The 25930-nt window shown below is 50.2% G+C and overlaps 1 protein-coding gene across 1 annotated transcript; it reads right to left on the bottom strand.

The window, feature by feature from the left end:
* Nucleotides 1-96: 96 nt before the first annotated feature.
* On the bottom strand, nucleotides 97-25852 carry LOC120031452 (protein virilizer homolog). Its single transcript, XM_038977217.1, has 25 exons — nucleotides 25763-25852; nucleotides 25008-25120; nucleotides 22150-22236; nucleotides 21274-21322; nucleotides 21001-21163; nucleotides 20772-20891; nucleotides 20325-20570; nucleotides 15003-15721; nucleotides 14767-14904; nucleotides 14356-14582; nucleotides 13549-14231; nucleotides 12730-12812; nucleotides 8397-8879; nucleotides 8152-8307; nucleotides 7724-7959; nucleotides 6775-7024; nucleotides 5724-5941; nucleotides 5459-5591; nucleotides 5178-5327; nucleotides 4928-5082; nucleotides 1572-1668; nucleotides 1333-1496; nucleotides 876-1225; nucleotides 616-768; nucleotides 97-461 (listed from the first exon to the last, which is right to left on the bottom strand). Exons 1-25 carry the CDS (start codon nucleotides 25823-25825, stop codon nucleotides 289-291), a joined length of 5409 nt encoding a protein of 1802 aa, XP_038833145.1. The 5' UTR covers nucleotides 25826-25852; the 3' UTR covers nucleotides 97-288.
* Between the last annotated feature and the right edge of the window lie 78 nt (nucleotides 25853-25930).

Raw genomic sequence — 25930 nt, 5'->3', positions numbered from 1 at the left:
GCATATACCCCATGCATCGATCCGTCTGTCAATCCAACCATCCATCCATCCATACTAACATACCACAGTGAGGAACACTAACACACTACTCCAGACAGCGTTCTCAATCACAGAACTTTATTGAGTCTGAACAACAATGTAAAAGAACTAAAACAAAATACAACAAATTCCACACATCATCATCAATAGAATCACACAGAGGACACGTTTCCATGGAGATTATGTACTCATTATTCCTGATTGGTCCGTTAAGAGCCGTGACGGGCTGCAGTCATTGGCCAGGTTTGTTTACCTGGTGAAGGAGCGAACGTGTCGTCCCCTCCCCCCTCCGCTGCCTCCCCCACCGCTAAACTTCCCCCCCTGGGACCCCCTCCCCCCTCCTCCTCCCTGACTCAGCCACGACAGGCCTGTACCCCCACGACCTCGAGGGGCGCGGTCCCGCGGAGCCAGGCGATATGCACCTGGAAGAGAGGGAGAGGGAGCGAGAAGAACAACAGTGACCATCAGTAATTGTGCATGAAAGTATTATCTTGTGTTCATGTTGTTCTCTGAATATGTATGTGTGTGTGTTTATACAGTATGTACGTGTGCAAACGGGTATGTGTGTGTGTGTACCTGCAGGCTGCTGGCGTGAGGGCAGGGGGCCGCGTGTGAAGTTGCTCTGCCCGCCCCTGGCATCACTGTATGTTCCTCTGTGGGTAACCGGTGGCAACGGACCACTCCACGACGTGCCACCTCGCCCACCTTCACGGCGGGCATTATAGTTACCTAGAAGGGAGGGGGATGGGAAGACATGTTAGTCAAAGGTTCTTTGAAAGACAACAGACCCACTTGTTAGTTTACAACGATGTTTGTGTGTGTGTGTGTCAACATACCAGACAGCAGCACTCCTTTAGGCTGCGGTGGGGTGAAAAAGCGGGTCTGCTGGCTGTGGAAGGCAGCCCTGCCTCTGTTCCCAGTGAACAGGCCTCTGGTGGGGGGTTTGGGGGAGCTCTTAGGGGGTCGCTTGGGGGGCAACAGGCCCAGGGGAGTCCCAACGTCTTTAAACTCCGCCGCCACAAAGTCATCCACGTGCATGCTGGGAGGGCGCGAAGTGTTCTGTTTGCGCTGGCGGAAGATGTCGTGGGGGCGACAGAGCTGTCCCCCGAAGCCGCCTCTACCTCGACCGCGAGGAGCAGCCATCATGTGGGCTCTCTTAGCTGGCTCGATGTAGTCTGACTTACCACTGCAGGGAGGAAGAGGACGACACAGGCATCTTTGTTAACATGTGGGTCACATACAATCACATTATGTACCTGAAGATGATAAAAGTGTGTGTGTGTGTGTGTGTACCTGGTGATGAAGGTCTCGTGTTTGTGCTTGCCCAGCCTGAAGCCCTTGTTAGTTTTGGTATGACTGGGAGACAAGGGCTCAGACAGGAAGGAGCGTTCCAGCTCTGACTTCAGGTCCAACTCTGGACAACACTCCTGGGCCAGGCCTAGCAGGTCCACCTTCACCTAGGGACAGAGAGGTTTACTCCCCACACACACTGACAGAAAGACACACATTCAAACAACACGCAGGTGTCCCACCATGTCTAGTTCAGCCTCCATGTCATCAGTGTGGAAGGGGGAGAACCACAGAGCCTTCAGCTGCTCATCCAACACCTCCGACAACACAAACACCGTCCTGCAGGAGAGAACACACACACACAGTCAGAACAGGACCCACACAGCTTCGGGTCAAAACTGGGTCCATAGCATTCAAGACAAGCCAAATTCCCCAAACAGATTGAGTTCATACAGGCGCATAATTTAAAAAACAGTTGAATAAAATTGCACTTTTGTTAAAGGTGCACTATGCAGAAATCGCTCTGTCATTTCCTGGTTGCTAAAATTCTAATAGTTTGCCTAATTTCAGTTTATGTGACAAAACAGGCAAGTATCGTGTAGAGAATCATTGTACGATCTAAACCGCATTATAAACTGGGTGGTTTGAGCCCTGAATGCTGATTGGCTGACAGCCGTAGTACATCAGAATATGACAAACACTTATTTATACTGCTCTAATTACAGTGGTAACCAGTTTATAATAGCAACAAGGCACCACGGGGGTTTGTGATATGGCCAATATACCACGGCTAAGGGCTGTGTCCAGGCACTCGGCATCCGTGTTGCGTCGTGGGTAAGAACAGCCCTTAGCCGTTCTAAAGTACAGGACTGTTTTGCTATCAAAGACTGGAACATGTTCCGGGATTCTTCCGATGACATTGAGGAATACACCACATCAGTCACTGGCTTTATCAATAAGTGCATCGAGGACGTCGTCCCCGCAGTGACTGTACGTACATACCCCAACCAGAAGCCATGGATTACAGGCAACATTCACACTGAGCTAAAGGGTAGAGCTGCCGCTTTCAAGGTGCGGGACCCTAACCCTGAAGTTTACAAGAAATCCCACTATGCCCTGCGACGAACCATCAAACAGGAAAAGCGTCAATACAGGGCTAAGATTGAATCATACTACACCGGCTCCGACGCTCGTCAGATGTGGCAGGGCTTGCAAACTATTACAGACTACAAAGGGAAGCACAGCCGCGAGCTACCCAGGGACATGAGCATACCAGACGAGCTAAATCACTTCTATGTTCGCTTCGAGGCAAGCAACACTGAGGCATGCATGAGAGCATCAGCTGTTCCGGACGACTGTGTGATCACACTCTTCATAGCCGACGTGAGTTAGACCTTTAAACAGGTCAACATACACAAGGCTGCGGGGCCAGACGGATTACCAGGACGTGTGCTGCGGGCATGTGCTGACCAACTGGCAGGTGTCTTCACTGACATTTTCAACATGTCCCTGATTGAGTCTGTAACACCAACATGTTTCAAGCAGACCACCATAGTCCCTGTGCCCAAGAACACAAAGGCAACCTGCCTAAATGACTACAGACCACTCACATCTGTAGCCATGAAGCACTCACATCTGTAGCCATGAAGTGCTTTGAAAGGCTGGTAATGGCTCACATCAACACCATTATCCCAGAAACCCTAGACCCACTCCAATTTGCATACCGCCCAAACAGATCCACAGATTATGCAATCTCTATTGCACTCCACACTGCCCTTTCCCACCTGGACAAAAGGAACACCTATGTGAGAATTCTATTCATTGACTACAGCTCAGCGTTCAACACCATAGTACCCTCAAAGCTCATCACTAAGCTAAGGAACCTGGGACTAAACACCTCCCTCACCACCTGACGGGCCGCCCCCAGGTGGTGAGGGTAAGTAGCAACACATCTGCCACGCTGATCCTCAACACTGGAGCTCCCCAGGGGTGCGTGCTCAGTCCCCTCCTGTACTCCCTGTTCACCCACGACTGCATGGTCAGGCACGACTCCAACACCATCATTAAGTTTGCATACGACACAACAGTGGTAGGCCTGATCACCGACAACGACGAGACAGCCTATAGGGAGGAGGTCAGAGACCTGGCCGGGTGGTGCCAGAATAACAACCTATCCCTCAACGTAACCAAGACTAAGGAGATGATTGTGGACTACAGGAAAAGGAGAACCGAGCACGCCCCCCTTCTCATCGACGGGGCTGTAGTGGAGCAGGTTGAGAGCTTCAAGTACCTTGGTATCAACAACAAACTAGAATGGTCCAAACACACCAAGACAGTCGTGAAGAGGGCACGACAAAGCCTATTCCCCCTCAGGAAACTAAAAAGATTTGGCATGGGTCCTGAGATCCTCAAAAGGTTCTACAGCTGCAACATCGAGAGCATCCTGACTGGTTGCATCACTGCCTGGTACGGCAATTGCTCGGCCTCCGACCGCAAGGCACTTCAGAGGGTAGTGCGTACGGCCCAGAACATCACTGGGGCAAAGCTGCCTGCCATCCAGGACCTCTACACCAGGCAATGTCAAAGGAAGGCCCTAAGAATTGTCAAAGACGCCAGCCATAGACTGTTCTCTCTACTACCGCATGGCAAGCGGTACCGGAGTGCCAAGTCTAGGACAAAAAGGCTTCTCAACAGTTTTTACCCCCAAGCCATAAGACTCCTGAACAGGTAACCAAATGGTTACTCAGACTATTTTCTTTGTGTGGCCCCCACCACCAACCCCTCTTTTATGCTGCTGCTACTCTGTTTATCATATATGCATAGTCATTTTAACTATACATTCATGTACATACTACCTCAATTGACCCGACCAACCAGTGCTCCCGCACATTGGCTAACCGGACTATCTGCATTGTGTCCCACCACCCGCCAACCCCTCTTTTTACGCTACTGCTACTCTCTGTTCATCATATATGCATAGTCACTTTAACCATACCTACATGTACATACTACCTCAATAAGCCTGACTAACCGGTGTCTGTATATAGCCTTGCTACTGTTATTTTCATGTCTTTTTACTGTTGTTTTATTTCTTTACTTACCCACACACACACACACACCACACACACACACACACACACACACACACACACACACACACACACACACACACACACACACACACACACACACACACACACACACACACACTATTGGTTAGAGCCTAAGTAAGCATTTCACTGTAAGGTCTACACCTGTTGTATTCGGCGCACATGACAAATAAACTTTGATTTGATATTGGCCATATAGCACACCCCCTCTGGCCGTATTGCTTAAGTGAAATATATCTTCCATGACGGTTTCTGCTGTTTGAAGCTGGTGTGCAAAACCGAAAGTAAAAGATGCAAAAATGAAATTTAAGAACTGGAAGCATAAAAATAGCGCACATATAACAGACCTACCGCTTCTAGACGTGCGTTCAGTGAGAATGACAGATCTATAACTCACATTTCTATGTGAATTTGTTCAGCTCGCACAAAAAGTTACATATTGCAGCTTTAACGGTATCTATTGGGCCAACAGTGTCAGTGGGCGGTACCTGTGGTTGAACTGGGCCAATAGCGTGTCAGGGTTGGGTAGAGTGGGCTCCGTCTCAGGGGGAGAAGATGCGTCCATAGTGGTCTCCAGCGTCTGTCGTAGACCAATCACATTTTCCAACAGGGTCTCCAATGAATCCTCCTCCTTGCACAGCTTCTACAAACACACAACAGTTACTTCCACTACTTCCGACCGGAGATCTGTACTTGCATTTATAATCATTACTATGCACAAAGTGTGTGTGTGTGTACCGTGATGTGTTTCTCTAGTGTGTTTAGAGGGTGTGTGTCAGTCTCCTCCCACTGCAGCAGAGCCTTCATCTCTGAGCCAGTCAGAGCCACAGACCTTGGGGGCGGGACCAGCCCGGACTCTTCCCCTCCACTCTCCTCCCCACAGCAACCCTGGGTATGAGAAGAGAGAGTGACAGAGACAATGATTAATGATATACGGGCGGATCGGCCTTCACATCGGCAGATAATGGTTGACTGGATAATGGTTGATCATGTTAATATGGACTTGTTTGGGGTTTTACCAGAGGGTCAGTGTTGAGGATCTGTCGTAAGAAGTCCAGCAGAGCAGAGAGGAGTTCAGCCGAGTCTTTCCTGAAGGAGAACACCTGTCTCTTCAACAGAGCACACACACTGGCACTGTGCTTCTTCAGAGCCCTAAAAACACACATCTCTAAAGTTGAATTCGGTGTTCCACAGGGTTCAGTGCTTTAACCACTACTGTTGTCTATATACACATGCTACACTTGCATTGATCTAAACTCCTGGCAATGAGGAGTGTGTGTGTACCCTTTGAGGTGGTAGAGTCCATAGTCATGTTCTGTGAGGAACATGAGTGTTCTGAGACAGGTGAGGAGCAGAGCGGCACTGCTCTCTCCGTTCCCCAAAACCTCCATCAGAGAGTCGCACACTGATGAGATCATTTCCCGTCCTGGCAGGGCATTGGCCAGTTGCTCGGCCTCTGACACACACCCCTCGGCTGGGTGGGGCACCACCAGAGAGATGTCCTAACACACACACAGCAGAGTTAACCCAATGAGTCCCACCGTTTACAAAAACATCTGTAGAGTCATAATGATTTGAGATGCTTGGCAAAAGCTGACTGTCAGGAACACAAACATGTAACATGTTTCGTCTCTATGATGCTCATAAACTACACAAGAATCGTTAGAAGGTAAGGGGTTCTTCTACATAGAAGACCATAGTAAATCCCAGGGCACAGTGTCTATAACACTGTAAGGGCTTCTTCTACATAGAAGACCATAGTAAATCCCAGGACATAGTGTCTATAACACTGTGATAAGCTCACATAGTTGCTGTTATAAACTCTGAACAGTTGTCACTGACAGGTTAGATATTCATTTTCCAGTGAGCAAACCATTTCTGTACTTAGAGCATTCTTATAACTACATTTCTATTGGGTTTTTGCTCTGTCAATAAAACTCATGAATGCAACTGTTTATGTCAAATAGTTAGGTGTTCTACTTGTAGCCCTGGTTGTCCTGAAAAGAACATGGTAAAACACTTCATTGTGAGACTAAATATAACGGCTTGACATGCAGATAAATGAAAGTCAGATACATGTCTTGGGACTGATGGGGTTAAACACCTTTCTCTATCCCTCTACCGCTCCCTCTTACCTGGCTCAGCCTGATATACGACCCCCTGCTAGTCTGACACATAGTTCAGACTAAAGAGCATCCACAAAGACCTACATGTTTATGAACATAACACGCACCAATTCACCCCATACCTCTCCATTGTTATAGTTGGAGGAAAGACAACAGCTAGTGGATGAAGTGCATTAGCTTCATACAATACCCGGTGCTTCGTGTGTTACCTGGTCACACAGTGACTGCAGGACAGTTCCCACCAGCTCTGCACAGTGCTGTTGTGGCAGGGCGTGGTCAGCAGCGGGAACCAATAGAGACAGTAGCAGGGGGAAGACATCAGCCAATGGCTCGTCTCCAGGGGCGGAGCCAGAGAGCAGGTGTAACGTTGCGATCTTACAGGCTCTCTGGGAAACCAGGGTGTCGAATAGAGAGAGGAGACGCAGGACCTGCCCCCAACCGGGACTCTTACCCTCAACACTGAAAAACACAACCACACATACCGAAATCAAAAACACAACCACACATTCCGAAATCAAAAACACAACCACACATACCGAAATCAAAAACACAACCACACATACCGAAATCAAAAACACAACCACACATTCCGAAATCAAAAACACAACCACACATACCGAAATCAAAAACACAACCACACATTCCGAAATCAAAAACACAACCACACATACCGAAATCAAAAACACAACCACACATACCAAAATCAAAAACACATACCGAAATCAAAAACACAACCACACATACCCGAAATCAAAAACTCAACCACACATACCGAAATCAAAAACACAACCACACATACCCGAAATCAAAAACACAACCACACATACCGAAATCAAAAACACAACCACACATTCCGAAATCAAAAACACAACCACACATTCCGAAATCAAAAACACAACCACACATACCGAAATCAAAAACACAACCACACATACCGAAATCAAAAACACATACCGAAATCAAAAACACATACCGAAATCAAAAACACAACCACACATACCCGAAATCAAAAACCCAACCACACATATCGAAATCAAAAACACACACATCAGAGAAGGTAGCATGGTGGTGAAATAATATACAGAGCCAATTTGGGATTTATTTGGCTTGCCATCTTAGTTCAAGAGGTGCATATGGGTGTGTTTGCGACTGTCTTACGGCTGTAGTTCCCCCAGCAGGAATTCCAGCAGGGTCTTCATGATGAGGGTGGCGGTGGGAGAGGAGAGGTCAGCCAGCTGGACACACACACGTCGCAGCATGGCCAGCAGCGGAGGACAGCTAGTTCCACACACACACCCGAGGGCGTCCGCAAACACACCCCACTGCACCCGCAGGTGCATGCTCCACAACTTCCTGGTGTTCAACGCTACAGCCACGTCCTGAACAGAGATCACCTGGAGGGGGACCGGCACAACACACAACTAGAAATCCGTTTCCCTTCGGTTTGGATGTTTCCAACATGAAAGTCCTACAGCTTTCAATCCTCATGAATTGATTAGTTTGTTAAGTGTCAATCCGACGACCTCCAGACTGTTGCTGATGATGGCTGTAGCAACATGAGAAGCAGCAGGCGTGTGTGTGTGTACCTGCGTGCTCTGCATGGGCAGGGGAAGTGGCAGCAGTTCAGACAGCAGGGTGAGGCCAGAGAAGAGTCCCTCTGGTGCTTTCAGTAGAGAGCCCAACACCTCCTTCAGCATCAGAGACCATGTGTTACTGAGCAGAGTCTCCTCTGTGTGGGTCATCTACAGGGGAAATGATACCCAATTTATTACACGCACGCACGCAACACAACACAACATTATGTTAAAGGTCAATCAGAAAAGAGCTCTACCTGTTCGCTGACTCCCTGTGTGAAGGTGAGCAGCACATCTACGATGAGGGCCTGAACCTTGGTCTCCTCCCAGTCTAGACGTCCAGAGGACGGGGCTGAACACACGACCATGTGTAGCGTCACCAACGTACTCGCCACACGCGTGTCCCTGAACTGGAAGGCCCCGCTGCGCAGCAGCTCTGTCAGCATGGTCCGCAGCAGCCTTAGCGTGTTAGCGCACACGCCAAGGATCATACAGCGCTGTGGGGTGGGTCCCATGTGTCCGTGCACACGCCAGGCAGGCAGCAGCACGCTACACAGCTTCTGGAGCACACAAACACACGTGTCCAAGCCCTCCCCAGAAAACAACTGCACTCCCGCTAGACTCCACTTCAGATCTCTCTGCTGAGCCTCTACGGCGGGAGGGGGACAGGCGATCTGGCAGAGGACCCTCAGAGCAGACATCAGTCCACTTCCCTCTAGAGTCAACACGTTCTGGACGTTCTACAGGGACACACACGGGACAGACAGGACAGAATGGGTTTTCTGTTAGTAATATGACCAATAATACACATGTACATAAAGTAAGTATTTTATTTACATCAGCCACACACAGTGCATTCGGAAAGTATTCAGACCCCTTGACTTTTTCCACATTTGTTACTTTACAGCCTTATTCTAAAATTGATTAAATTGTTGTCCCCCCTCTATCTACGCACAATAACCCATAATGAAGAAGCAAAAACAGTTAAAAAAAAATAAACATTGTAAATATATATTTAAAAAATAATAAATTAAATATCACATTTACATAAGTATTCAGACCCTTTTTTCAATACTTTGTTGAGGCACCTTTTGCAGAGATTACAGCCTTGGGTCTTCTTGGGTATGACACTACAAGCTTGGCAGACCTGTATTTGGAGAGTTTCTCCCATTCTTCTCTGCAGATCCTCTCAAGCTCTGCAGGTTGAATTGGGAGCATTGCTGCACAGCTATTTTCAGGTCTCCAGAGATGTTCAAATCGGGTTCACATCCGGACTCTGGCTGGGCCACTCAAGAACATTCAGAGACTTGTCCTGAAGCCACTCCTGTGTTGTCTTGGCTGTGTGCTTAGGGTTGTTGTCATGTAGGAAGGTGAACCTTCTCCACAGTCTGAGGTCCTGAGTGCTCTGGAGCAGGTTTTCATCAAGGATCTCTCTGTACTTTGCTCTGTTCATCTTCCCCTCGATCTTGACTAGTCTCTCAGTCCCTGCCGCTGAAAAACATCCCCACAGCATGATGCTGCCACCACCATGCTTCACAGTAGAGATGGTGCCACCACCATGCTTCACCGTAGAGATGGTGCCAGGTTTCCTCCAGACGTGACGCTTGGCACTCAGGCCACAGAGTTTAATCTAGAGCAGAGAATCTTGTTTCTCATGGTCTGAGAGTCAAATTGGCAAATTCCAAGTGGGCTGTCATGTGCCTTTTACTGAGGAGTGGCTTCCGTCTGGCCACTCTACCATAAAGAACTGATTGGTGGAGTGCTGCAGAGATGGTTGTCCTTCTGGAAGGTTCTCCCATCTCCACAGAAGAACTCTGGAGCTCTATCAGAGCTCTATCAGAGTGACCATCGGGTTCTTGGTTACCTCCCTGACCAAGGCCCTTCTTCCCCGATTGCTCAATTTGGCCGGGAGGCCAGCTCTAGGAAGAGTTTGGAACCACCAAGACTTCTTCCATTTAAGAATGATGGAGGCCACTGTGTTCTTGGGGACCTCACTGCTGCAGAAATGTTTTGGTACCCTTCCCCAGATCTGTGCCTCAACACAGTCTTGTCTCGGAGCTCTAGGAATAATTCCTTCGACCTCATGGCTTGGTTTCTGCTCTGACATGCACTGTCAACTGTGGGACCTTATTTAGACAGGTGTGGGCCTTTCCAAATCATGTCCAATCAATTTAATTTACCACAGGTGGACTCCAATCAAGTTGTAGAAACATCAAGGATGATCAATGGAAACAGGATGAATAAGGCGGTAACGTTTTAAAAAATGCCGAAAAATTCAAGGGGTCTTAATACTTTCCAAAACGCACGCATGCGCTCTCTCTCTCTCTCCCTCCAAGATCTGGGTCAGCCACTGTCACAACTATTTGCATGTACCGCAGGGCAGCTCTCTAAGCCCTCTACTGTTTTCTTTTTTTACCAATGACCTGCCACTGGTATTACACAAAGCATGTGTGTCCATGTATGCTGATGATTAAACCGTATACGCATCAGCAACCACAGCTAATGAAGTCACTGAATCCTTAACAAAGAGTTGCAGTCTGTTTTGGAGTGGGTGGCCAGTAATAAACTGGTCCTGAACATCTCTAAAACTAACAGCATTGTACTTGGTACAAATCATTCCCTAAGTTCTAGACCTCAGCTGAATCTGGTAATGAATGTTGTGGCTGTTGAACAAGTTGAGGAGACTAAATTACTTGATGTTACCGTAGATTGTAAACTGTCATGGTCAAAACATATAGATTCAATGGTTGGAAAGATGCTTTTTTGACACCACACTCCACAGGCTCTAGTTGTATCTTATCTTGATTATTGTCCAGTCATATGGTCAAGTGCTGCAAAGAAAGACCTAGTTAAGCTCCAGCTGGCCCAGAACAGAGCGGCACGTCTTGCTCTTCATTGTAATCAGAGGGCTAATATTAACACTATGCATGCCAGTCTCTCTTGGCTAAGAGTTGAGGAAAGACTGACTGTTTCTTATAAAAACAAAAAGTGACGCAATGTGTTGGAAATTCCAAATTGTTTGCATAGTCAACTTACACACAGACACACAATCACACACCCCACCAGACATGCCACAAGGGGTCTTTTCACAGTCCCCAGGTCCAAAACAAATTCAAGGAAGTGTACAGTATTATACAGAGCCATATGAGTGCATGGAACTCCCTTCCATCTTATATAGCACAAGTGAACCACAAACCTGGTTTCAAAAAACAGATAAACCAACACCTCACAGCACAAGGCCTCTCCCGCATGTGACCTACTTGTTGTGCATATGTACTGACATGTATGTATAACCGATCGATGTGCACACACACACACACACGTTAATGTTTTTAAATTGTCAAGTCTTTTGTCTCAAATGTCTTTTTTGTTATGTGTCGTACCCCAGTCAGACCCCAGTCAGACACCAGTCAGACCTCAGTCGGAACCCCAGTCGGAACCCCAGTCGGAACCCCAGTCGAAACCCCAGTCGAAACCCCAGTCGAAACCCCAGTAAGACCCCAGTCGGGAACCCCAGTCGGGAACCCCAGTAAGACCTGTCGGAACCCCAGTCGGAATCCCAGTAAGACCCCAGTCGGAACCCCAGTAAGACCCCAGTCGGAACCCCAGTCGGAACCCAGTCGGAACCCCAGTAAGACCCCAGTCGGAACCCCAGTAAGACCCCAGTCGGAACCCCAGTAAGACCCCAGTTGGAACCCCAGTAAGACCCCAGTCGGAACCCCAGTCACACCCAGTAAGACTAGCTGTCGCCATTGAAGATCCTAATAATTCAAATCAAACTAGCTGACTCCATGATGAAGGACGTCTCTGCTGAAATCCACCAAAGGAGTGGTGCAGAGACCATGTTTTGTGGAATTCAGGTCCGACTATATGAATAAAATGTATTATGAAACGCTTACCGTGTACCTATGTTTGTTCTTTAGTTGCGTGCCTTTCTTTGTTAGCTGAAATGAAGCTAATCAAATACAACCACCGACAGTTTGCCCGTTGCTGTTGCTCTAAGATGGCAACTCAGCGCAAATTAGCATTTGTCAATTGAATCTCAACAAGGAAACAGGATGTTTTTGAATAACGTTTATTGAAAAAGTATGGATTTCAGCTAACAAAGAAAGGCACGCAACTACAGAGGACAAACACAGGTACAAGTTAAGCGTTTCATAATTATAATATATATTTTTTTAAGTATTGACCTTGGGCGAATCAATGTAGTCGTTGCTGAATTCCACAAAGCCTAATCTCTGCTTCACTCGTTGGTGGATTTCATCAGAAACTTCCTTCACCATGGAGTGGAGTTTAGTCAGCAAGTTATATCAAAGCAAGTCGGTGTGTGTGTGTGTGTGTGTGTGTGTGTGTGTGTGTGTGTGTGTGTGTGTGTGTGTGTGTGTGTGTGTGTGCGTGCGTGCGTGCGTGCGTGCGTGCGTGCGTGCGTGCGTGCGTGCGTGCGTGCGTGCGTGCGTGCGTGCGTGCGTGCGTGCGTGCGTGCGTGCGTGCGTAGGGAGCTGAAGGCCTGCAGCCAAGTCATCATTATGAAGGATTAAACAAACAGCAACAGGTTATCAGTCCTTGAGGACATGTAGTGTAACGGCTCACCTGTTTGATGTAGTCTATGAGGCTGGGGATGCTGCCCATCTCCAACTTCACCTTGTCCAGAGGTTCCAGCCACTGACTCAGCTCTGGAACACAACACCAACACTGAGAGGATCACTTAGTGTTGCAGTTCACCTTTGCAAGGAATTCTGAATATAATTTAACACATGTTTTTTGTTGTTTTTTGGGGGGTACATTTCTCCCCAATTTCGTAATATCCAATTGATAGTAACAGTCTTGTCCGATCGCTGCAACTCCCCTGCGGACTCGGGAGAGGCGAAGGTTGAGAGCCATGTGTCCTCCGAAACACGACCCGCCAAGCCGCACTGCTTCTTGAAACACCGCTCGCTTAACCCGGAAGCCAGCCGCAACAAGTCGGAGGAAACACCGTCCAGCTGGCGACCGAAGTCAGCTTGCAGGCACCCGGCCCGCCACAAGGAGTCGCTAGAGCGCGATAGGACAAGGAAATCCCAGCCGGCCAAACCCTCGCCTAACCCGGACGACGCTGGGCCAATTGTGCGCCGCCTCATGGGTCTCCCGGTCACGGCCGACTGTGACACAGCCTGGGATCGAATCCGTCGATGCAGTGCCATAGACCGCTGCGCCACTCGGGAGGCCTTCAACACATTTCTAAGGGGTGATGGGTAGGGCTATGTCATTACAATGATAGAGGTGGGTGTAGAAGTATTTTTAAGATGAAGGTTAAGGGAATACCAGTTCACCCACTGTTGATAAGGTTGGTTTGGAGTTACAGGTCAGAGGTTAGGGGTTAAGGTTGGATACCAACCTGGCATTGTTAGTCAGGGGTCAGGAGCTACGCACCCTGTAGTTTAGCGTTGGTGTCATCAGCCTTGGCCAGGATGAGTAGAGGAGCAGCGTGTTGTTCCATGGTACGGAGATCACTGGAGTTCTGAACCACCATCAGCACCAGCATACACGCATAGTTATAGGTCACCGCCTTCCGGGCCTTGGCCTCCCCGTGTCCGTCCTTGCTGTGGTGCTGCAGCAGCGTAACCAGACAGGAGAGGTTGTTCTCCAGGCTGAAGACGTGGGCCACAGCGCTCCTCCCAGTCTGTGTGAAGGTGATGAGGTAGAGGGCATGGAGCATGCTCAGTACCTCTGCACTGTCCCCCTCCTCTAGCCCCACCCCTCCCTCCCCCCCGGCAGTCACGTGACTCATCAGCTCAGACACGCTCTGGAGGGCATGCAGCGCCTGCATCAGCCACACCCCCAAACCCTCTTCACCCAACCCGGGGCCCCAGAACCCGCCGTCGCCCCCAGTGACCATAGGCTCCTCTCCCTCAACCTCGGCGACGGTTGCTAGGAGGCGGAGCAGCAGGTTGGTAGGCGTGGGCTGGGCCAGCATGAAAAGCAGTCCTGATTGGGTGAGAGACAGAAAGTGCAGGACTTCCCTGACAGCGTGAGTGACACCTGTATGCCCCGCCGCCACTGCTGCTGACAACGCCACCGCCGAGCTCTCCAGGAAGTGACATGCATGCATGTACCTGTGGGGTGGGGGGGAGAGTTATTAGTACAAATGACTGTGTGTGTGTGTGTGTGTGTGTGTGTGTGTGTGTGTGTGTGTGTGTGTGTGTGTGTGTGTGTACGTGTGTTTGGTGTTGTACCTACCTGTACAGTGTAGGGTAGGGGTCGTCTCTCTCCTGTGGTCCAGTAATGCGTACGGTTGTAGGGAAGGCCTTTCCAGGGGGCTGGACCATGGTGTGGGGGGCGGTCTCTAGAAGGTGATGTAACTCTTCTAGAACCCCAGCCAACCTATCCAGCTCAGCCTCGCTGACAGGGGAGGGGCCTAATGATGTCTCCTCCTCCATGGCTATGTCAGGCTCCTCCCCCTCATCCTGAAATATAACACTGATAATTCTTATATACTGATATTCTGTAGTAATTATATGGACAGTAGAACCTCAGTCATAGAAACCCCAGAGTTCCACACTGAACTGGGAACTGGTTATGAAATGGGAAGCTTTATCAAACCCAAATAACTGTTCTTAAAACGCAGATCTCCAGTCAGTGTGTGCTTACCTGCAGAGGTTCGCTCCAGGCTGCCGCTGTCCTCTGCAGATCAGTCATAACCTCATAGGCGTGGCTTTTCTGCAGAATGGCGTTGCCCGCGGTTACCACCCGCACGGTTTCCTCCCCCAGGAACAGCTGCACCAACCGCTGCAGGGGACACACACACACATACACACAACCTCAGTTAGAAACACACGCAGCCTCTCTATTATAAGGTCTTCATGTATGTCTATGGCCTCTCTCACCTGGTATCCACTCCTCTCCATCTCCCCCTCCTGTAGGAAGGCCTCCACACCAGCGGGGGCACTGGTCAGAGCATCCAGAGCCCTCAGGATACACAGCTTCAGCGTGGACGACACATGGTCCACCTGGAGCAGCTCTAGTAGGAGCTCCAGTGCTCCCTCGTGCAGCAGCGCAGTGAGGCCCTGTGGGCACTCGGCCAAGCAGGAAGCCAGCTTAGCTCCAGCTTTCAGCTGCCTGAGGTTTAGAGCAATGGGTTGGGTCAGAGCTATCTCCATACTAAGACCCTGAAGAGCCCATTGGACCAGAGCTCTAATAGGCCCCTCCCATTCCCCCTGTCCAATCAGAAAGCCCAGCCCTCTAGCGAGCAGCCCTGATGCCTGCTCGAGGGCCGTGACCCAGCGGGAGTCACGGTCCTCTCCTATCCCAGCCAGGAGCTCTCTCATCTGGGCAACAACCTCAGCCTCTGCCCCTTCTCCACCTCCAGGCCCCTCTGGACCAACACACACAGCCCCCCTAGCCCTCTCCAGCTGGGAGTCGAAGCGGGTCTTGTAGGGAGGGGTGAAGTAGAGCAGTGGGCGTAGCTCTCTTTCGTAGGGGTCGTACTGGACTGGGGGCACAGAGGCCAGGTCTTCAGGGGTGTAGTCAATGTCAAAACTGGGCAGCTTAAAACTACCATTGTCCAAGTCATCCTCATCACTACTGATCTCCTCATAACCATCACCTGGAGAGAGGAGGGAGGGTGAGGAGGGAGGGTGAGGAGGGAGGGTGAGGAGGGAGGGTGAGGAGGGAGAAATATTGTAAAACAACAAAAACACAAACACAGCAAAAGAAAAGGCCTCACTCACAACACTCACATAAGTTGTAAAACATTAATAACATGATGAAATTACAGTTCACTCAACCAAGAGTTAAGAATGTTAGGGAACCACAGCAGACAGGCACAATTAGTTTGTCATGCAAGAGGATCTGATACTACAGCAGCAACAGCCATGGCTCTAAGCCTTATTATTACAACTGGTTAGGCTGGTTATAACAGCACAGAGCAGGCTGTAGGGTGGAGGGGTCTGAGCAGGGTGTAGGGTTAGGGTGGAGGGGTCTGAACAGGGTGTAGGGTTGAGGGGTCTGAGCAGGGTGTAGGGTAGAGGGGTCTGAGCAGGGTGTAGGGTTAGGGTGGAGGGGTCTGAACAGGGTGTAGGGTTGAGGGGTCTGAGCAGGGTGTAGGGTTGAGGGGTCTGAGCAGGGTGTAGGGTTGGGGTTGAGGGGTCTGAGCAGGGTGTAGGGTTAGGGTGGAGGGGTCTGAGCAGGGTGTAGGGTTAGGGTGGAGGGGTCTGAACAGGGTGTAGGGTTGAGGGGTCTGAGCAGGGTGTAGGGTGGAGGGGTCTGAGCAGGGTGTAGGGTTGAGGGGTCTGAGCAGGGTGTCGGGTTGAGGGGTCTGAGCAGGGTGTAGGGTTAGGGTTGAGGGGTCTGAGCAGGGTGTAGGGTTAGGGTGGAGGGGTCTGAGCAGGGTGTAGGGTTAGGGTGGAGGGGTCTGAGCAGGGTGTAGGGTTAGGGTGGAGGGGTCTGAACAGGGTGTAGGGTTGAGGGGTCTGAGCAGGGTGTAGGGTAGAGGGGTCTGAACAGGGTGTAGGGTTGAGGGGTCTGAGCAGGGTGTAGGGTGGAGGGGTCTGAGCAGGGTGTAGGGTTTAGGGGTCTGAGCAGGGTGTAGGGTTAGGGTTGAGGGGTCTGAGCAGGGTGTAGGGTTGAGGTGGAGGGGTCTGAGCAGGGTGTAGGGTTAGGGTGGAGGGGTCTGAGCAGGGTGTAGGGTTAGGGTGGAGGGGTCTGAGCAGGGTGTAGGGTTAGGGTGGAGGGGTCTGAACAGGGTGTAGGGTTGAGGGGTCTGAGCAGGGTGTAGGGTAGAGGGGTCTGAACAGGGTGTAGGGTTGAGGGGTCTGAGCAGGGTGTAGGGTGGAGGGGTCTGAGCAGGGTGTAGGGTTTAGGGGTCTGAGCAGGGTGTAGGGTTAGGGTTGAGGGGTCTGAGCAGGGTGTAGGGTTGAGGGGTCTGAGCTGGGTGTAGGGTTGAGGGGTCTGAGCAGGGTGTAGAGTTGAGGGGTCTGAGCAGGGTGTAGTGTTGAGGGGTCTGAGCAGGGTGTAGGGTTGAGGGGTCTGAGCAGGGTGTAGGGTTGAGGGGTCTGAGCAGGGTGTAGGGTTAGGGTTGAGGGGTCTGAGCAGGGTGTAGTGTTGAGGGGTCTGAGCAGGGTGTAGGGTTGAGGGGTCTGAGCAGGGTGTAGGGTTAGGGTTGAGGGGTCTGAGCAGGGTGTAGGGGTCTGAGCAGGGTGTAGGGTGGAGGGGTCTGAGCAGGGTGTAGGGTTGAGGGGTCTGAGCAGGGTGTAGGGTGGAGGGGTCTGAACAGGGTGTAGGGTTGAGGGGTCTGAGCAGGGTGTAGGGTTGAGGGGTCTGAGCTGGGTGTAGGGTTGAGGGGTCTGAGCAGGGTGTAGGGTTGAGGGGTCTGAGCAGGGTGTAGGGTTGAGGGGTCTGAGCAGGGTGTAGGGTTGAGGGGTCTGAGCAGGGTGTAGGGTTGAGGGGTCTAAGCAGGGTGTAGGGTTAGGGTTGAGGGGTCTGAGCAGGGTGTAGTGTTGAGGGGTCTGAGCAGGGTGTAGGGTTAGGGTTGAGGGGTCTGAGCAGGGTGTAGGGGTCTGAGCAGGGTGTAGGGTGGAGGGGTCTGAGCAGGGTGTAAGATTGAGGGGTCTGAGCAGGGTGTAGGGTTGAGGGGTCTGAGCAGGGTGTAGGGTTAGGGTTGAGGGGTCTGAGCAGGGTGTAGGGGTCTGAGCAGGGTGTAGGGTTAGGGTTGAGGGGTCTGAGCAGGGTGTAGGGTTAGGGTTGAGGGGTCTGAGCAGGGTGTAGGGGTCTGAGCAGGGTGTAGGGTGGAGGGGTCTGAGCAGGGTGTAAGATTGAGGGGTCTGAGCAGGGTGTAGGGTGGAGGGGTCTGAGCAGGGTGTAGGGTGGAGGGGTCTGAGCAGGGTGTAAGATTGAGGGGTCTGAGCAGGGTGTAGGGTTGAGGGGTCTGAGCAGGGTGTAGGGTTGAGGGGTCTGAGCAGGGTGTAGGGTTAGGGTTGAGGGGTCTGAGAAGGGTGTAGTGTTGAGGGGTCTGAGCAGGGTTAGGGTTGAGGGGTCTGAGCAGGGTATAGGGTTGAGGGGTCTGAGCAGGGTATAGGGTTGAGGGGTCTGAGCAGGGTGTAGGGTTGAGGGGTCTGAGCAGGGTATAGGGTTGAGGGGTCTGAGCAGGGTGTAGGGTTAGGGTTGAGGGGTCTGAGCAGGGTATAGGGTTGAGGGGTCTGAACAGGGTGTAGGGTTGAGGGGTCTGAGCAGGGTATAGGGTTGAGGGGTCTGAACAGGGTGTAGGGTTGAGGGGTCTGAGCAGGGTGCAGGGTTAGGGTTGAGGGGTCTGAGCAGGGTATAGGGTTGAGGGGTCTGAGCAGGGTGTAGGGTTAGGGTTGAGGGGTCTGAGCAGGGTGTAGGGTTGAGGGGTCTGAGCAGGGTGCAGGGTTAGGGTTGAGGGGTCTGAGCAGGGTGTAGGGTTAGGGTTGAGGGGTCTGAGCAGGGTGTAGGGTTGAGGGGTCTGAGCAGGGTGTAGGGTTGAGGGGTCTGAGCAGGGTGCAGGGTTAGGGTTGAGGGGTCTGAGCAGGGTGTAGGGTTAGGGTTGAGGGGTCTGAGCAGGGTGTAGGGTTGAGGGGTCTGAGCAGGGTGTAGGGTTAGGGTTGAGGGGTCTGAGCAGGGTGTAGGGTTGAGTGGTCTGAGCAGGGTGTAGGGTTGAGGGGTCTGAGCAGGGTGTAGGGTTGAGGGGTCTGAGCAGGGTGTAGGGTTGAGGGGTCTGAGCAGGGTGTAGGGTTGAGGGGTCTGAGCAGGGTGTAGGGTGGAGGGGTCTGAGCAGGGTGTAGGGTTAGGGTTGAGGGGTCTGAGCAGGGTGTAGGGTTGAGTGGTCTGAGCAGGGTGTAGGGTGGAGGGGTCTGAGCAGGGTGTAGGGTGGAGGGGTCTGAGCAGTGTGTAGGGTGGAGGGGTCTGAGCAGGGTGTAGGATTGTGGGGTCTGAGCAGGGTGTAGGGTTGAGGGGTCTGAGCAGGGTGTAGGATTGAGGGGTCTGAGCAGGGTGTAGGATTGAGGGGTCTGAGCAGGGTGTAGGGTTGAGGGGTCTGAGCAGGGTGTAGGGGTCTGAGCAGGGTGTAGGGTTGGGGGTCTGAGCAGGGTGTAGGGTGGAGGGGTCTGAGCAGGGTGTAGGATTGAGGGGTCTGAGCAGGGTGTAGGGTTGAGGGGTCTGAGCAGGGTGTAGGGTTGAGGGGTCTGAGCAGGGTGTAGGATTGAGGGGTCTGAGCAGGGTGTAGGGGTCTGAGCAGGGTGTAGGGTTGAGGGGTCTGAGCAGGGTGTAGGATTGAGGGGTCTGAACAGGGTGTAGTGTTGAGGGGTCTGAGCAGGGTGTAGGGTTGAGTGGTCTGAGCAGGGTGTAGGGTTGAGGGGTCTGAGCAGGATGTAGGGTTGAGGGGTCTGAGCAGGGTGTAGGATTGAGGGGTCTGAGCAGGGTGTAGGGTTGAGTGGTCTGAACAGGGTGTAGTGTTGAGGGGTCTGAGCAGGGTGTAGGGTTGAGTGGTCTGAACAGGGTGTAGGGTTGAGTGGTCTGAACAGGGTGTAGGGTTGAGGGGTCTGAGCAGGGTGTAGGGTTGAGGGGTCTGAGCAGGGTGTAGAATTGAGGGGTCTGAGCAGGGTGTAGGGTTGAGGGGTCTGAGCAGGGTGTAGGATTGAGGGGTCTGAGCAGGGTGTAGGATTGAGGGGTCTGAGCAGGGTGTAGGGTTGAGGGGTCTGAGCAGGGTGTAGGATTGAGGGGTCTGAGCAGGGTGTAGGGTTGAGGGGTCTGAGCAGGGTGTAGGATTGAGGGGTCTGAGCAGGGTGTAGGGTTGAGGGGTCTGAGCAGGGTGTAGGATTGAGGGGTCTGAGCAGGGTGTAGGGTTGAGGGGTCAGAGCAGGGTGTAGGGTTGAGGGGTCTGAGCAGGGTGTAGGGGTCTGAACAGGGTGTAGGGTTGAGGGGTCTGAGCAGGGTGTAGGGTTGAGTGGTCTGAGCAGGGTGTAGGATTGAGGGGTCTGAGCAGGGTGTAGGGTTGAGGGGTCTGAGCAGGGTGTAGGGTTGAGGGGTCTGAGCAGGGTGTAGGGTTGAGTGGTCTGAGCAGGGTGTAGGGTTGAGGGGTCTGAGCAGGGTGTAGGGTTGAGGGGTCTGAGCAGGGTGTAGGGTTGAGGGGTCTGAACAGCATGCCAGAGCACACACACACTGTCTGTCCTGCCGTCACACAGGAGCCCCCCTACCTTCCTCCATCTCTTCCTCCTCCTCACCCTCATCCTCCTCCTCCTCCTCTTCCTCCTCCTCAGGGGCGCTACACTCCGTCCGTGCATCGTCCTCTTCTTCCGGCTCTTCATCCTCTTCCTCCTCCCCCTCTTCCTCAGGCTCGGCGTCTGAGTAGGGTTCGTCGGCAGGCAGTGAGCTGCGCTCAGGTGAGACCACCTCCAGGTAGTCCTCCCCTCTTTCAGTCGGCTCCGCCTTGGCCACTCCAACTGAGACAGTCACCATGGACACCACAGTCGGTTATCACGGCAACCAAAGAGGGCATCAGGTATACACGGATACAAGCTTACACAAATACATGGAAATGTTTCTTTTGGCAAGGTTATCTAGTTGAATATACAGTATGAAATCTGTCCCTGTGAGATGAACATAGAGACGCAGAGAAGTGTGTGTGTGTGTGTGTGTGTTACCGGTCACTGGAACCGGCTCCTCATCATCATCATCTGGTGGGGGCGGTCCAGGAGGGGTGCGGGGGCCTCTGGGAGCTGGTCTGGGGGGACTGACATTATACTGCTCCTCCTTATCCCACTCTGAGACACACACAGTTTAGTCCACCTTGTGTTTTCCCTTTTGCCATGGAAAGTATGATAGTATTGTGATAGTGGTATCCTGGCAACCCTAGTATGAGTCTTTACCCACCTTGTTTGATGATCCTGTTGAGGCCAGTCTGTTGTTGTGGGGGTGGGGGAGGGGGAGGTGGGGGAGAGTCCCGGTCGTGACCATGTGACCTTTCTGCTGTACCGTACACCGCCACCGTCAGACTGGTGTACCATCCACGCAGCACCAGTCCGTCTGTGTTCACCTACACAACACACACACTCACCATTACAAACACACAGCGACACACACAACACAGTTCACCTGTAGAGAGAACAGTGACCTTTCTACAGACAGAGGGGGAGGAGTCTTTACCTTTCCATTGGGCCTGAAAACGATGGACTTGTTTTCGTCATATTCAAAACTGTAAGGACGAGACAGCGAGAGAAAGAGAGACAGAATTATCACATTTCCATTAGTAGTGGAGCAGGCTACAGTAGAGGGGCTGATGTACTGTAAGTTCTCTCTCAGGTGAACAACAACGGCCTGTGAGCTCTTGACTAACATTAGGTTGTGCCTGTGTTCGCTGTTGGAATGATCGATGTGGCATTCTGGGTTCTACATTCTGTTGTGTGTGATTCTGCAGGTGCAGCAACAGGGCTAAGTTTCTGGCGACCCGTCTCGGAGTGAACAAGGACTAAGACAGTCGTCACAGATTGGTCTCTGCCCTGACAGGTTCTACAGGTGAGACTTGAGCTCTCAAATACTTTTATAGACACATTCTGGGAAGTGAAAAAAAGGGAGGGGCGGGGAGAGAGAAATAGACAGATACTGGGAGGGCAGGAGCGACAGAGAGAGACAGAGGAAGAGGTAGAGAGAGAGGGATACAGACAGAGAGAGGAAGAGGTAGAGAGAGAGGGATACAGACAGAGAGAGGAAGAGGTAGAGAGAGAGGGATACAGACAGAGAGAGGAAGAGGTAGAGAGAGGAAGAGGTAGAGAGAGAGGGATACAGACAGAGAGAGGAAGAGGTAGAGAGAGAGGGATACAGACAGAGAGAGGAAGAGGTAGAGAGAGATGGATACAGAGCTTGAGAGAAGTATAGGTATATTCGAGAACCCCTCTTTGGAAACAAGTGCTTTAATTAATACTTTTAAGTGCTATCCTCTGGGTCCACATTGTACATTTCTGTTGTGTATGTCTTTTACACAAATACATTCAATTCAAATAGAAGGTACAAAGTGTTACTGACCTGCCCAGTCTGTGGAAGCAGGCGTTGCTGGGTTTAGTGAGGTTGTTGAAGAAAAGCTCCAGCTGGAAGGAATGAGGCGATGTCTCCCTGGAAACACAGACAGGAACAGGATATGACATCACCACTCAGCCCCCCTTTCAGCCACATGAGAGATCCCGTCTGTCCGGCTACGATTACCTCACAAATCACCCAACTACCCCGGTGAGAATGAGGCCAAACTGAACATTACAGCTCTGGGGCCTCATTTATCAATATTGTGTAGAAACTTCTATTAAATAGTTCTTACGAACAGAATTTAGAATGTTCGTAAACATAGAAAAAGTGTGATTTATCAAACAATCCTACGAGCTTCATGCGTACACCGGTAGGAGATAATCGTTGATAAATACCAAATGTTCTCAGCCCCAGTGCTCGTGCACGACCTTGGCTATTTGCATTTTGAAATGCCCCCAATTAATCATACAAAATCATCCCTTTAAAGCCCGTGGGGAATATACCACACCGTACCAGGATATACAACGTTGCAACCAAAGAAAGCTAAGAAAATAGGAGGTGCTAGTGTCAGAGATTGAGTACAACCAAAAGGGTTTATTTGTCTCTCTCAGTTGTGGCTTGACCAGTAAAACCATTAAGACTATGAGTTGCGTTAGCAATGGTAAATCTACTTCAAATGAGTAGACAACAGTCAGGAATAAGCCATCCATCCTCAACAGCTCCTTCCTGTAGGCGTATAGGCCAACATTGGCCACTACATTCAGCAGCGTCTTCTGCCCGTCACATAAATGATCACCTGCACATTAAGAGTGGAAGCCTTTTCTGTCCACATAGTTCAACTCGTTTTGGGATGGTGCTTTTATGGCGATGTGGGTGCCGTCTATTGCTCCGTTCGTATTTGGGAACCCATTGATGGCAAAGAAACCCCTCTTGACTTCAACCTGTTGGGCGACGGTGTAAGGAAATTGTACGTTACAGTTTGTTTTACTGATGATTGCATCCAACACACTGTCTCATCGAAGTTGTGAGATGCCGATCGGCAAGCTCCCGATGCCAAAACCTGAGGGTGGACAGCACTTGGATGTGCACCGGAATGGCATGTGGTTGCCTTTTTAAAGTAAGTCTTAAGTCCTCACAGAAATCCTATAAGATTGGCTCATCACATATCATTTTCCAAAACCAATCGTTACTTTCTGAGAAAGATCATACTACTGCACAGATACTACTGCACTGTTGAAGCTACGAACACAAGCATTTCGCTACACCTGCAATAACACCTGTTAAATATGTGTAAAATTTGATCAACCTCTCATTCAATTTCCCATTATCTCAAGTCTTTTATCATATTTCAACAATGGTTTCACTTTCACACGTGCCTCTAACTTTGGGCTCCCGAGTTGCGCAGCGGTCTAAGGCACTGCATCTCAGTACAAGAGGCATCACTACAGTCCCTGGTTCGAATCACATCCTTCCGTAATTGGGCGTCCCATAGGGTGGCGCACAATTGGCCCAGCATCGTCTGGGTTTGGCCGGGGTAGGCCGTCATTGTAAATAAGAATTTGTTCTTAACTGACTTGCCTAGTTAAATAAATTTTAAATTAAAAAAAACAAAACAAATGACTGTACTTTATGTGAATTATTATAGTAACAAATGCACTGGTGCTCAAATGATATGCCTGTCAAGATATGTTGCATGAATTCACAATGGAAATACAATGACATCAAAAATGATTGAATTATTACTCCATCACAATTTCAGACATTTTAAACATATATTTCCCCCCCATTCTACGCTTGACAGTTCCCTTACACGTCGATCACACCGACAGCGTCATTACGTTTGGTACACTAGAAGTACATTCCCAATGGAATTCTGCGTTTGGTACACTAGAAGTACATTCCCAATGGAATGCTGCGTTTGGTACACTAGAAGTACATTCCCAATGGAACGCTGCGTTTGGTACACTAGAAGTACATTCCCAATGGAACGCTGCGTTTGGTACACTAGAAGTACATTCCCAATGGAATGCTGCGTTTGGTACACTAGAAGTACATTCCCAATGGAATGCTGCGTTTGGTACACTAGAAGTACATTCCCAATGGAATGCTGCGTTTGGTACACTAGAAGTACATTCCCAATGGAATGCTGCGTTTGGTACACTAGAAGTACATTCCCAATGGAATGCTGCGTTTGGTACACTAGAAGTACATTCCCAATGGAATGCTGCGTTTGGTACACTAGAAGTACATTCCCAATGGAATGCTGCGTTTGGTACACTAGAAGTACATTCCCAATGGAACGCTGCGTTTGGTACACTAGAAGTACATTCCCAATGGAATGCTGCGTTTGGTACACTAGAAGTACATTCCCAATGGAATGCTGCGTTTGGTACACTAGAAGTACATTCCCAATGGAACGCTGCGTTTGCCTTGCAGAATTGCGTTACAGTTTGTTCTATGTGGTGCATACATTGGATTTATTGAATTTATGCATCAAAATTGTATGGTAGACGGTTTGCCATTAATGGTAGCAGAAGGTGAATGTTGAACTTTCGTTGAACACATATCCAGATGATGCTGCGTACCATTTTGTGCAATGAGGCTGTAGGTGTGATCAAGGCATTATTCCACCACTTGGCACTGTGTGAGCACGGTCATGGCAAATGTTCATATTGATAAATCGCACACTTTGCGCGGAAATGATCCCACGCATGGTTTGCGCACATATTTGTGCCTGTGCATGATTGTTTGAGGCCCCTGAAGTTCCCCTCACACACATCCCAGTCTCAGATGTCACATGCACATAGCTAGGAGTATATATTTATTTAGCTCTCCCTTATACACCTTGAATGATGGTTTCTTACCCGAATGCCCGGTTGTCTGGCAGGCTGGTGTGTGCTTTAATTCCAGGGGGAATGACGCGCACCTCTGTGATCAGGACCCCATACGGGAACCGCACCACATCCACATTGGTCAGCTACAGACAGAACACATTTTAATAATTTCACTTTAAGGCCTACCACATCCGTTGTATTCAGCGTATGTGAACAATAAAATGTGATTAGATTTTTATTTAGACCATGTTAGTGCACAACAGAAACAGTCAGCACTTTTTGTGCCATACAAAAACAAAAAGGGACAACTGGGAATTTCGTGTATTCATCTGCAGACAGTAACTGTAGGCTATATCTGTAAAGATGAACAGTATGAAAACTGTCTGTGTAACGTAAACAGTGTGAATCGCTAACTAGCAAGTAAACGTACACGTTAGCTGTTTGACTAGCAAGCGGGTAAACAATCTGCGCACACGCCGTTGCCGACTGTCCCGTTATCTGTTATGGCTAGCTAGTTTCGCGTATCCCTATCCCCGCTGCAACTCTATAAGAGACCACTGAATATAAGAACCCGTAACCTACTTAAAAACGTAATACCTTGCTAGGAAACAATGCATCACACTTAGTTTGGAAGGACGAGTTAGTTATTATGCAAGGTGGCCACTGTGTTAGCATTAGCCTAGGGGAACGGGGGGATCAGAAGCTGTAGTTAGCTAGCTAACTGGAATCTCAGCAAAGTACACTCATGGGATAAAATAGAAAGTGGTATTAACATATTTAACTACCTCTGCACTTTGATGTTTGAACGTATCCAGAAAAAGAAGCTCCGTTAAAGTGTCACCCGCCATGTTTTTCTGTTTTCACTTGGGGTAAACTTCCGGATCTAGCCACAACGGTTTCCGGGTTTTAAAACTCGACGGCAAGCAGTTCTGTAAAGACAGACCCCGAATCAG

This window comes from Salvelinus namaycush, chromosome 37, assembly GCF_016432855.1.
Source record: "Salvelinus namaycush isolate Seneca chromosome 37, SaNama_1.0, whole genome shotgun sequence".
NCBI classification, from domain to species: Eukaryota; Metazoa; Chordata; class Actinopteri; order Salmoniformes; family Salmonidae; genus Salvelinus; species Salvelinus namaycush.
The sequence above is the reverse complement of the archived record's forward strand: the minus strand, read 5'-3'. Positions and strand labels throughout refer to the sequence as shown.

Coding starts and splice junctions, on each gene's coding strand:
- LOC120031452 (XM_038977217.1), bottom strand. CDS start 25,825: ATGGCGGGTGACACTTTAACGGAGCTTCTTTTTCTGGATACGTTCAAA. Junction 21,323..22,149: donor TGCTTCCACAGACTGGGCAG/GTCAGTAACACT, acceptor TCGTCCTTACAG/TTTTGAATATGACGAAAACA. Junction 12,813..13,548: donor CACCAACGCTAAACTACAGG/GTGCGTAGCTCC, acceptor GTTGTGTTCCAG/AGCTGAGTCAGTGGCTGGAA.